The 13,592-nt window shown below is 39.8% G+C and overlaps 1 protein-coding gene and 1 long non-coding RNA gene across 2 annotated transcripts in view; one reads left to right on the top strand and one right to left on the bottom strand.

Annotated features, from left to right (window-relative positions):
* The window catches only part of nol4lb (nucleolar protein 4-like b), a 521,420-nt gene that overhangs the window by 375,999 nt on the left and 131,829 nt on the right, over positions 1-13,592 (bottom strand). The window contains exon 2 of the mRNA XM_087994840.1: positions 3,328-4,203. Coding sequence (XP_087850966.1) covers positions 3,328-3,612 — 285 coding nt within the window. The 5' untranslated portion in view covers positions 3,613-4,203. The remainder of the gene's footprint in view (positions 1-3,327; positions 4,204-13,592) is intronic.
* Positions 1-13,592, top strand: part of LOC122560171 (uncharacterized) — a 45,039-nt gene that overhangs the window by 264 nt on the left and 31,183 nt on the right. The window contains exon 2 of the long non-coding RNA XR_006314677.2: positions 1,709-1,826. This is a non-coding gene — a long non-coding RNA (uncharacterized LOC122560171). The remainder of the gene's footprint in view (positions 1-1,708; positions 1,827-13,592) is intronic.

Raw genomic sequence — 13,592 nt, 5'->3', positions numbered from 1 at the left:
TGCTTTTTGTCCGCTTGTCATGTCATTCTGTTGGGTTAATTGGGCCAAATTGATTATTTTTTGGTGACTATCGTGGAATGTAAGGGCCTCGACGAGTTGTGGCAGTCAAATTTGTCCTACTGCTGTGTTTGGGTGCTCCTATTGTCGCTCCTTCGTATTTGTTTAATTAGCCACATTGGGCCATTTGTCCTGTGCACAACCGTAAAGAGCGCGCTGTGGAAGGGGAAAAAAACATTATCGCAAGGCTCCCATTAAAGTTAATTCCTGAAAAAGCGACTGGAGCCGAGTGCCTGGGTCCGCTCTGCCAGCAGACAGGTAATGAGTGTCTCTATGGTAACGCCAGTGTCTAGATGAGAAGTGGGATCCTGGTAGGCGAGCTGTAATCCCACAGCATGCAATGTGGAGCTGTGCAAAGAGCAGCTCCGAGCAATAGTTCCATATATTGTGCATGTCAGGACTTCAAAAGAGGTGTACGAATATAATTTTATCTCTGCATTCAAAATCGCCTTAGTGTTATTTGGATAGATTCATATACAGATCGAGACAGTACGTTGCGATAAATATAGTTTAGTGTAAACGTCGATTTTATCTTTGTCGAATCAAATAGATGCATTACATAATCAATGAGAGATGTGTGAATCAGTGATAGAAAAAAATGCGCTGACAGCGTGACCTAAAATCTTTTTGTATATAGTATTTACTTAGCCGACATATAAATAAAAATGTAGGATAACTGAATGTGTTGGTACAAAGTTGTTGCTCAGGTACTAGCTGAGTTGGATTTGGCATGATGAAGGCCACTGATTCCCATTTCTCATAGCAACTGAAAAGTTAGTGAAATTTGTGTGCTTACTGCATTAGACTTTTTGGTGGTCGTTAAGCAATGGACCTAATTATAAATGGAGGGATCACGCAGTCACATTCCTAACATTCTGGAAACACTCCCAAATCCCAGAATATTTTTTTAAAAATGACATTTGGCGCTTGATGTTATAAAACCAATGGAATCCTGGAAAGAGATCCTCTAAACAGCAGTGAAAATCCCCAATCCTATATAATAAAAGCGGAACTTTACTCATTCTGTCACACTAAAGTGCTGGCCCCGTCCATGTCCTACCTCTGCAGGAAAGCGTTTTCCTTTAACTTATCCTCTTGATTAAGTAGAGTCCTCTTAATTCAACTGTTGAATCTAAATCGATGTCTGCATATAAAATCTAATTCCGTGACAAGATCATTGCGAGATGTTAGTGCCTCGCTTCTGCTTCAGATAGGATACTAGCCCCTTACACCAAACATTTCTTTTTTCCTCAGCTTATCACACTCTGCCTCCAACTCTCAAAACGGTAGCGCTAAAGCTTGAACCTACCAGCTCGGAAACAAAACTAACCGTTTTCGAGCCTGTAGATCACTGACCTAATTTGTAAACTATGCAAAAGATCCCCGGAAATCTACTTGATTTCAGACAACCAAACTGAATCGGTACGTTTAAGTACTTAACAGCAAAGACACAATAACATCTGTCAAAGAGCAAACACCAGCACACTGCTCGCATGGTTCATTTCTATTGTCAATATTTAATAACTGCTTGCGCATAAAACCTAACTTTTTAAAAAGTGTATATACTTCCAGCCGAAATAACACTTATTTAAGATAGCCTTCTATAACAATGAAGTGCACAATTTGTCACTATCCATTTGGCCTCCTGCAGAATCATGAGCTGGGACGCAAGAGCTTGTTGCCAAGCAACGAAGTACATCAATGTACCGCAACCTGACTTCTATACTGTCTGTTACCTATTTCGTGATTACTTTTGAAATAAGCAAAAGGTTAGTGTTAAATCAATCTACCTACATATATCCATTATGTGTCGATAATGTTTATACCTCGATAAACAAAAATATCAATTCAGAAACAAAACCATTGAGATTTGGTTCCAAATTTCCCCTATTAATTCGTTTTAGTCCCAGGCGTATTTCTGTTTTTCACTTGTGGTTTCCACTGTTCTGCTCTCCGAGGACTAGCTCATTTACCTAATTATAATGAACTAATCAACTAGGTGTTTTGCACCGCTCATCGAAGTGCAATGTACCTGGCCAGGACAATGCTAATGCAGACTCATTAGTGACTACTGCAAGCAATGGAAAATGCTGAATAGGAGGGGGTGGGGATAATTAAAACAAGACGAAACAACGAAACGGAATGGAAATTAACAACATGGTTGGGCACCATTTTTAAAGATCAATACGATTGACTTTTAAATCCCCCTCGTGTTCCTCTTATGAAACTGCCGCTCGTTTTACAAAAAGCGAAAGGATCCCGTCTTCTCCCAAATAAGAAAACGGAAGATCTAACTGACACGAGTACTATATGTCAGACAGTGAGGTGGAGACTAGTCACAGAAACCATGCCACTTAAGATGGCACTGAATAATAACAAAAACGAGGCGAAGATGGAACAGAGACAGGGGGAGACGGTCAAACATAAAAATAAACACAAGGGCAATGTATATAAAAGCATTATAGAAATAAACTAGTAGAGAGATAAAGAAAAAATACAGACTGATGGGTACAGGGAGCAGGAAACAGTCGATGTGTGCCAGAAGGCATCGCGACAGCACATCACTGCAGAATGGTATTCCAGAACATCGACCTATGGCTCAGTGCTCTTCATTTTTTGTATCCCGATTAAATTCTTATCAGTTGTTTCGCAGACTATTACCCTCCCAAAAAACAAAAGGAAATTGACGAATCACAACTTAATTTCTCTTACAAATAGATTCTGTTCTATGTCGGCAAGGACGTAATTTTGGAAACTTAAACAAACTTGCAATATCATTCTGAGCAAGGGTCACTGGACCGAAATGTTAACTGTGATTTCTCTCCACAGATGCTGCCAGACCTGCTGAGCTTTTCCATCAATTTCTGTTTTCGTTTCTGATTTCCAGCATCCGCAGTTCTTTTTATTTTGCAATATAATTTTGCAGTTCAATTAACATATCGAGCTATAGATTTCATCTTCATTCGGAGTTCATAACAACTATATTGTCATAACAACTATTTGTTTTCTTCCGAAACGATCCAACAATAATTTAAGATCAGATGTCGGGTTCCAAAATTTGGAACGACCTTTCATTTACCTTCTTTTTGTCCAGAGACAGTGGCCAGGTGTTCAACATTAAGCAGTCATGCACATCAGTACGTGACAGCCGGAGAGAGGGCCGCCTCAAATGTAAAATTAACACAGCACAGTAACTACCCAGACTTTAAGATAGACAAAACATTTATTGACCAGATATAAATAAATAAATTTCCCACTCTGGAGACTAACCGTTGTTTTTACTGGTACGTACACCGCTGGTTTTCCGGCAGCACCCTTTTTCTGATCGCCCATCCCCAGCTGGAATCCCTTCGATTTCACCCAAAATTTGAATTTGGCATTATCGACCGAGCTGAGCTCTACTCCGCTCAGGAGCTGCACAATCCGGTCGTATTTTTTCCGAGTGACCGTCTTTGTTTTACCCGAATCCCCGTAGGTCCTCAGACACCAGTCCTGAAAGTGACCGTACATGTCGCGATCCCCGCTGCACTCCCAATCGATCGCTTTGTTCGCCATGTAGAAAGGAGGTTGGGGAGGGGGGGGGGGGGGCGTGGAGGATCTTTACACCTTCGTAAAAATCCCCCTTTCAAAAAAAAGGGAGAGAAAATGGGCTCAGTGAGTGAGCACTTCGGTGGGTTTTTTTTGTCGCGGAGAATCTCCTCACCGCCCCCTAAATAAAATTGCAACACAAGCTTACAGAGATCGGCCGGATCAATAAATCTGATGGCCGGGCATGGTCACTGCGATTGAAGCAGCGAATCTAGTAGTGAACTACAGCTTGTTGCAGGTTGGATAGGCTGGATTTGAGAGGTTGGGGGCTGGCCCTAGGGTCCCGATGAACCGCTCTAGGTGATGGTACACTGTTAGAAATGCGCCTCCAGAGGGGTCTCTGTTCCTGGTCCAACCCCCCTTCCTCTTCCTTTTCTCACCCGCTGACCTGATTGGACGCAGTGACAAAAGTTTCTCGGGTGACAGCCAATCAATGATGTCACGGCCAGATGTCCCATTTAGGAATGCGACGGAGTGCGCCTGCGCAGGCTTAGAATGGAGCAAGAGGGGCCAGTCCTCAGGGTTTAGGCTCTTCTTACTGCGCAGTGCACCTCTAGTCTGCAACAAAGAACATTGCCTTTAGTTTAGAATATAGAATTTAAAATTGCATTTTTTTTGTTAAACCCGTGTAGAGCATCGTTAGTATGCCCTCTGGAAGTAAGTATTGAATGACACTGATAGATGTGCTAGGAATATTTTTAGATTTCGATATGCATTTGAAAGATATACTCTCTGTTCTTTCCTCTTGAATCTACTAATTTAAGAATATGGACAATTTAATGCTCATCATTCCAGCTGATTGTACATGTTAATGACAAAATATGTTCCAGAACACACATTCAGGGTTTACAACCTCTCTTGTCACAATTCCATTTCTCAAATCTTTGGTTTGAAAATATAAAAATTCGGTCTAAATGTGAGAATCTATGTAATTCAGTGTCCTAATTAAATATGAATTTACCATTTAGCACTTCAGAGGCAAATTTTTAGTCTTTGTGTTTTTATTAATTTAAAAAGTTATTGTAGACGTTTCTGTTCATTAAATATATTGTAAGTAGGAAAACGAGCCTAAACAATTCATTTAAAATTAACAAATTTGAACTGAATTAGAGAAATCGCAAGTATTGACTCTTTAAAAATTATTATAATTGCATTTCTTATTTAAAGCTATATTTAAGATGTTGTTACTAGGTTTTAGCGGACACGGCAATGATGATCATTGACAGATAACGTGGACAAGTAGGATAGGCAGTTCAGACTCTGCTTCTCCTAGTAAATAGAACATCCAACTAACCTGGAAATGACCGTTCGTCTGTTGCCATGGCTGCATTGCCGTAAACATTAGCTGAGTGCAAATCCGCAGTTCTAACATGCTTTGAGTGGTGTTTTGTCAGAAGCTTATTTGTAGAACTGAAGTTGCCCGCGCGGTTTAGCTCTCACTCTCACGAGAAAACAATTAAATGTTCAAACGCACGACAGTGGACTGGATCCCCGCAGAGTCAACATATTGACAACTATTTCCTAATAATGTTTCTAGTCCCAACTTTGTTTAAGTCTAATATTACATCATACGGTATTCTTTGTACTTTAGCATGTCCAATTCTAGGTGAGTTTTACTTTTAGAAATGTTAACAGGAATTCTGCTGATCGCAACAGATATGTTGATGAATTTACTAATAAAGTGGAACATTTGCTACCTTATTTTATGTCAATTTTACTTTTGGCCATTAACATTCATGTGTTTTAATTCTGTCCTGATCGTCAGTTAGAAATGATTTCTTGTTAAATTTTCAGCAATTGTGCCACAACCGTTTGTTTTCTTCAGGCATCATCACATGTGCAGCAGGCTGGCAGTATGTGTTGGCATCGAGAAGCTGTTAATAGATAAGATAATGAACCAAACAAAACAAAACTACTCCACAACATGGACGATACGCTATATATGTTTTAAAAAAGATAACCTAGAATGAACTCAGGGAAATAATCTAATCTCGGGGATCAGATGTCAACCATGAGCCAGTTAAGCTATATGCTTGCAATTTGTGTGGACAGGATGAACATCTTGTTTAGTTTATTGCCTTGCAATTATTCCCAGGAGTAATTGCTGTATGCACTGAATCCTAGAATGCTATCATACTCTAAAATCACAAGATGCACTTTCCATATTACATGTATCTCGGCCATGCCATTCTGAATAATGTTCAAATTTTGAATTAATGCCCCACACATACCCAATTAATAAAACTGTGCAAGAGTTTGTAATTTATTCTCTACTTGAATGTTTCCTGTAACAATTGTTATGACCAAGATGGAAGGTATACATTAGCTTTCTCTAGTCTCACTTCTGCATGGGTGACAGTGTAAATTTAATTGTTTTACTCAGTTCCTCATTTGGCCTATAGTATGTTTCCTCTATAGTAGATTTAGAATAAAAAGATCCATCAACCAAGTTTATTTAATAAACTTAAAGTTGTTGACACAAAAACAGAAATTTCTGGGAAAACTCAGCAGGTCTGATAGCATCTGTGGAGAGGAAGCAGAATTAATGTTTCAGGTCCAATGACCTATTTTTTATGAAGGGTATAGATAGGGTTAATGGTAGTTGTCTTTTCCCTAGGATGGAGAATTTCAAGATTAGCAAGCACATTTTTAAGGAGACAGGAAAAAGACATGATGGGCAATTCTTTTGAGGGTGATTCATATGTGGAATTAACTTCCTGAGGAAGTGGTGGATGTGGGCATACTTTCATTGTTTAAAATACATTTGGATATGTACATGAATAGAAGACGTTTGGCGGGATATGGGCCAGGAGCAGACAGGTGGGACTAGTTTCTTTGGGGATTATGTTTGGCATGGACTGATTGGACTGAATGGTCTGTTTTCGTGCTTTATGACTCTATGACATTGTAAAACAAAACTTATTTCATGAACAACACTAGTTGACACACAATGTTAACACCTCAAAATAAGCCAACATGCATATTTCAAGTAAAGGGGAAAATGGATTTGTTTCTCTGCAGAGATTAACTTTGGAAAAATAAACACCTTGGTCAATAATGATTATTTCTTGAAGAAATAAAGGACAAAGTGTGGAATGTTCAGATGGCTGCCATTCTGGCATTCTGTCACACATAGGCAAATCACTAGGTGTGCATCTTTTTTTGAGATATTCACAGCTGCAGCTTACTCAGGAAAACAGTAAGGAGAAATCTTCCAGGCAAGCATCAAGAAGACAATCAGGTTTCACACTTGGCTACCAGCAAGAGTGTTTCAGAAAGGCAAGTTGGGCAGTTTTTTGCTCAGTAGGCTTTCCCCTAACTTTCCCCTCAGTAGGCCAACCCATCTCCAACTGCATGCAAAGCACTATTCAAACAAAAACAACCTCATTCTTGCCCAGTCATAAACACCAGCTAAGTGATCTCCAGCAGACAAACCCAGCAACAGCTGAAATCATGAAATTTTGGAGACGTTCCTCCCTGTTAACATAAGTTCTAATGTCCAAAGTAACACTATTTTCAAATGCATTTCCTTCCAAAGTGTAACAAAATAAGATGTATAGATATATGAAAAGTGTATTAGGAAATAAGTACTCACTCATTCTCATTCACCCATTGCAAGTTATCGCTGTTATCTTCTTGATATATGGATAATTTGAATTAAGTTATATTCCGGCAAAGCATCAGCAATTACATTGTTCTTCCTCACAGTATGGACAATATTTATTTGATAAAGTTGTAATAACAAACTCTATACAGTCTACCATTTTTTTAAAAGTTTTTTTCACAAAGTCTAAGGGTTTGTGATCAGTATATATGTATGCTCTGTGGAATTTTTAAGAATGAGATGCAAACCTTCTGAAAATATAAAACTTTTTTGGGTTATGACAGCGAAAGATGTAGAAAGTTGTTTATCCTTTTGGGAAAGTCTGAGACCACCCCAATCTCAGAATAAGAGATTATGCATTTAAGACACTTCCTTGGTTTCACTATTTCTCCAAGCAATATGAAAAGTTCTTCTATGTTCCTTTCATCAAAGTTTGGAAGAGTATGCAAAAATGTAAACATCTACTCGCTGGTCTTTGATTGAGATCCCTGCTGGAGCATTCCTTAAAGTCTCTGAGGCACTTTTTTTTCTCCATTCCAGCTTTCTAAGATGGTATGCTCTTTGTCACGCCTTTTCTCTCTTCTGATTGCTTAATTTTCCTACTCTTTCTCTTTGCAATTCCATTTTATAGAATCTCTACAATATGGAAAGAAGCTACTTGGCCCATAGGTCTGCATCAACGTCTGCATCCCGCCCAGACCCAATTCTTGACCCTATATTGATAGCCCCACATTTACCATGGCTAATCTTCCTAGCCTGCATATCCCTGAACAAAATGCGACAGTTTAGCATGGACAATTCACCTAATCTGCACATCTTTAGACTGTGAGAAAAAAAACAGTGCACCCAATGGAAACCCATGCAGACATGGGGAGAAAGTGCAAACTCCACACAGGAATTCCATCCTTGTAAAATGTCTTTTATTTTCCTTTTTTTTCCTTTGGTTTTCTGCCTCCACTCTTCTGTCTTCCGGTTTTCTCAATTCTTAATTGTATTCAAGTTTTCTCATTTACTTTTCTAGTTCAAGCTTCTGTATCTTCAATTGGATTCTAGCTAGCTCAACTGAACTACCATCTAAATTGATTTGAAATTACCTTTTCATTCTTTTAAATTCAAATTCTGTGCTGTTATCACAATTGTGAGTGCTTTCTTAGCCCCTGCTTTTAATTCTAACTGCTTTTTTAGCAATTCTAATAACCTAGCCTTATCAATTTCTTGTAAATCACTCAAGGATAAATCTTTCATCTCCAGAAATGTCTTAGCAACTGTCATAGCCATTTTGGTTCAGTAGCACACAAGAAACATGGCATCAATCCTCTTTTAATTATCATTACCCCAGTTCCAATTACATGTTGTCAGCATATTATTGTGCTGACAGCCTCCAGTTTTATGTTATGACTGAGTTGGAAGAAGTGCACTGTGTCTCTCTAGTTAGTCATGATCGAATGGCAGAGCAACTCAATAGGCCGAACAGCCTTATTCTGCTTCAATATGTCATGGTTCATTTCCACTACTCTGTGAGTCACAATGTAAATTTACATTGTTTACCCAGACCTCAATATGGTCAATAGACAATAAGTGCAGGACTAGGCCATTCGGCCCTTTGAGACAGCACCACCATTCATTATGATCCTGGCTGATCATCCACAATCAGTATCCTTTTCCTGCCTCATCACCATAACCACTATCTTTAAGAGTTCTATCCATCTCTTTCTTGAACGTATCCAGAGACTTGGCCTCCGCTACCTTCTGAGGTAGAGCATTCCATATATCCACCACTCTCTGGGTGAAGAAGTTTCTCCTCAACTCTGTTCTAAATGGCCTACCCTTTATTTTTAAACTATGCCCTCTGGTTCTGGACTCACCCATCAGCGGAAGCATGCTTCCTGCCTCCAGAGTGTCCAATCCTTTAATAATCTTATACGTCTCAATCAGATCCCCTCTTAACCTTCTAAACTCAAGTGTATACTAGCCCAGTTGCTCCAATCTTTCAGCGTAAGCTAGTCCCGCCATTTCGGGAGTTGACCTTATGAACCTACGCTGCACTCCCTGAATAGCCAGAATATCCTTCCTCAAATTTGGAGACCAAAACTGCACACAGTATTCTAGGTGCGGTCTCACCAGGGCCCTGTATAGCTGCAGAAGGACCTCTGTTTCTATACTCAATTCCTCTTGTTATGAAGGCCAGCATGCCATTAGCTTTCTTCACTGCCTACTGTACCTGCATGCTAGCTTTCATTGAGAAGGGAAAAGGTGAGGACTGCAGATGCTGGAGATCAGAGCTGAAAATGTGTTGCTGGAAAAGCGCAGCAGGTCAGGCAGCATCCAAGGAGCAGGAGAATCGACGTTTCGGGCATGAGCCCTTCACATTCCTGAAGAAGGGCTCATGCCCGAAACGTTGATTCTCCTACTCCTTGGATGCTGCCTGACCTGCTGCGCTTTTCCAGCAACACATTTTCAGCAGCTGCTTGCTTTCATTGACTGATGTAGAAGAACACCCAGGTCTCATTGTACTTCTTCTTTACCTAACTTGACTCCTTTTAGATAGTAATCTGCCTTCCTGTTCTTGCCACAAAAGTAGATAACCACACATTTATCAACATTAAACTGCATCTGTCATGCATCCGTCCACTCACCTAGCCTGTCCAAGTCACCCTGTATTCTCATAACATCCTCCTCACATTTCACCCTGCCACGCAGCTTTGCTAATGTTACTTTTCATGCCTTCATCTATACTAATAATGTATATTGTCAGTCAAATGCTTTCTCTATAGTTGACTTGGTATAAAAAGATACAATAAACATGTTTCTTTTAAAATCACAAAACTATTGATTTATAGTTTGTAATGTGAAGTATAAATGTTTACCCTGATAAATAACCCACACCAATTAAAAGAGAAAAAGAAGAGCTTTATCACTTTGCAAAGATTAACTTTAAAGAAAAAGAAACAGCTCAAACCAATAATGGTTATTTTGTTAAGTAAGAAAAGTGAAAGTTTGGCATGTTCAGATGTCAGTTGACCTGGCTTTCTGGCACACATAGACAGCTTGCTAAACATGTGCAGTCATCTCTGGGAGCTTGGCAGATACAGCTTATTCAGGAAACACTATATTGAGAGACTAATCTCCCTAGCCTGCATATCCCTGGACAATATGGGACAATTTAGCATGGACAATCCACCAAACCTGCACATGTTTAGACTGTGGGAAGAAACAAGTGCATCCAATGGAAACCCATGCAGACATGGGGAGAAAGTCTCAAGAGGACAATCAAATTTGACACTGAATTCACAGTAGGGTATTTCAAAAAGGCAGATTTTGTCCCAACTGAAAACCAAATCTCCAGCTGCATATAAAACATAATTCAAACAGAAAGGAACCCTCTCCCAGTCATAAACTCTGAATGGGGAACCTCCATCAAACAAGTCCAGCAATTAGCTGGAACCATGGTGTTTCTAAGTTTCATTGTTAAAACAAAATTCCAAAGTCCAAAATGTCCATTAAAAAAAAACTTAGGTATCCATACCAACTGAAAAAATCTATTTCCCTTCAATCCATCAAAACATAAGTTCTCAAGTAATATTAAATATTAATGTTTCATAATGCAGGAAATATAAGAAGTCAGGACCGAGATGGCGTTTCAGCAAAGCGGTGGAGGACTTGAAATAATTGGTCTAGAGAATGCAAATTATTTTTTATTCTTACAAATATTCTATCTATTTTCTTTGTGTAAACTTGAATTTTTGTCATTTATAGTCAAGAAGAAAATCCAATATCAATTTGATAAGTAGAAGTGATTGGAGCTACCATTTTCCTTGGTATTGTAGGCTGAAGAGCTGGAGATGCAAGTCTTAAGCACTCCAGTGTCACCATTGGTAGGAGGGTAGAATTACAGGATGGCAAATCTACATCGATAGCTTTCAATGCTCACCGGAATGTAGGAACTTATGAAGAAGGAAGGTGTTGTGACAGAACTATGACAAATAAGTGACAACAGATGTACAAATTTGTAGACAGGAAATGTGTGCAGACATGGGACTATTTATAATATGCAGATAAAAAAGATCCTGGAATTGAGTTCATGATGTGTTGTAATCTTACAGTTCAGATGGTGATTATAAATAATTCAATAGCTTTGAAAATATATTTTAACAGGGAAATGTAACATTGTAGTCTGACAATAGAAACTTTCAATTATTTCTTTTTATTTGTTGATGGGATGTTGGTGTTGAAATAACTCCACAGAGGCTGGTATCCATCACCAAATCACCCTTTATTTACATATGTATAGTATTGACACTGGTCTGGCTTCCTCAGTGCCAGCTCTCAGAGTGAACAGAACCTCTGACACTCCTGTTTTTTTTTCTTTTTTCTCCCCATACAACTGCTTAAACAGAGAGGGAGTGGGTACTGCAGATGCTGGAGATTAGAGTCAAGATTAGAGCAGTGCTGGAAAAGCACTTATGAAGGGCTTTTGCCCAAAACTTCGATTTTCCCTGCTCCTCAGATGCTGCCTGACCTGCTAAGCTTTTCCAGCACCACTCTAATCTTGGGGGAATTAAAATAGCCCACTCCCTGCAGTGCCCACCTCTCGATGAAGACACTTTTTTTTAGCTCCCTCAGTGCCAGCTCTCAGAATGAACAGGATGCCTGACACTCCTGTTCTTTTTTCTTCTTCTTCTTTCCCCTACACTATCACCTGATAGTAGTAGTGCTCATTTGTCCCCAGCATCCATGTCTTGTGTGTCGGACACAGTGAAAAACAACAAGTATGTAAATATTTATTTATATTCCACCTGCAGGAAGAAAGGAAACACCCGAGTGGCTAGTGACAAGCAGTGCCCTTCTCAAAGGGCAATGCTGCATGATTAAACTGTGAAGGGGAGGGCAGAGTTTAAATCAAAATAGAGTTGCAAGGGGAAATAATACACTCCACTCCCTGAGGCGCCCACATCTCCCTGAAGACACTCCTGTTTATATTTGTCAGCCAGGGCTCCCTGATTGGACCAGGTTAACAGAAGGGCTTTTGCTCGAAATGTCGATTTTCCTGCTCCTCGGAAGCTGCCTGACCTGCTGAGCCTTTCCAGCACCACTCTAATCTAAACTCTGGTTTGCAGCATCTGCAGTCCTCACCTCTGCCTAGAGAACTTAGGTCGACCTTGCTGACTACATTATAATCACTGCAGGTGTCACTCGCCAGTCAACATTTATTGTCCATCCCTAATTGCCCAGTAAAGAGCCAAACACAATACTGTGGATGCGGAGTCATAGATAGGCCAGGTAAACAAGGCAGAGTGCCTTGCCTAAATGACATTATTGAACCAGGTAGGTTGTTACAACAATCAATAGGTTACATGATTGCCATTGAGCATTTTATATTTATAAAATTCTGTTTGTTTATTTAGACTGAGCCTTATCACGCATGGGAAATTACACCTGAAATTACACCTGTATTGGCAATCACTGTTAATGGCAACATGCAAATGTATCTGATGTTTGTAAATGCATCCCCATAAACACAAAGGAAGTTGTAACTCTGTGTTACTGTATTAACAAGTAATATCAAGAAGTCATGCATGATTAGAATTGAGATGTATTAGATAGAATTTATAGGAGCCTGAACAACGTGAACAATGGTGAGAAATGTGGCAAAATCACTAGGGAAGTCCAAGTAGACCTATTGTAACATCAGGAATAATTCACAGCATCTTTTGGCTAGGTTCCAGGCATCAAGGCAAGATTCTAACTGCGCAGTGATGAGTTACAGCTAAAGACTTTGTTGCTTGTTAACAAACTGATCAACTGCAGCTCTTCCCTCATTAATATGCAGCTTTCAATCATATTACCCATGGCACTGAAACTAGTCTGAGAAATCTTGACATGGAAGTTAGAGTGATTATGTAGGGACCTCAGCTCACCACTGACTGCAAATAACCTCCAAGTTGGTCACTGCACAGCAGAATCTCAGAGAATGACCCATAGGCACCAGCTGCACACACCTTTTGTCCACTAACATTGGCAACTGACAAATGCCAACTCCTCAGGAAGTTCCCCAAGGCACCTCTCCAATCCACTTGCAGGATGCGTAGGAAGTTGATACCTGTATTTCAGGGTGCACCAGTATCTAGCATTGAAAGGCTTCTGCAAGGATATTTTGCATGCAGAAGTAGACAACTAGCTCACATTGTACTAGGCTGCATCTCAAAGGCTGTTTGCTTACTGTCTTACTGCTCATTCACTTAGCAGCTTTCTGCATAATCACAGCAGTGTGCCATACCATGCTATGCCTGTTAGTGAATGGTTTTTCCTCCAGAGGCTAAGTAAAGGCTATTAGTGCTGCAGT

Source organism: Chiloscyllium plagiosum, unplaced genomic scaffold (genome assembly GCF_037043375.1).
Source record: "Chiloscyllium plagiosum isolate Xiang-an unplaced genomic scaffold, Cpla_swu_hap1 HiC_scaffold_15, whole genome shotgun sequence".
NCBI classification, from domain to species: domain Eukaryota; kingdom Metazoa; phylum Chordata; class Chondrichthyes; order Orectolobiformes; family Hemiscylliidae; genus Chiloscyllium; species Chiloscyllium plagiosum.
Note: the sequence above shows the minus strand (reverse complement) of the source record. Positions and strands in the feature narration are given on the sequence as shown.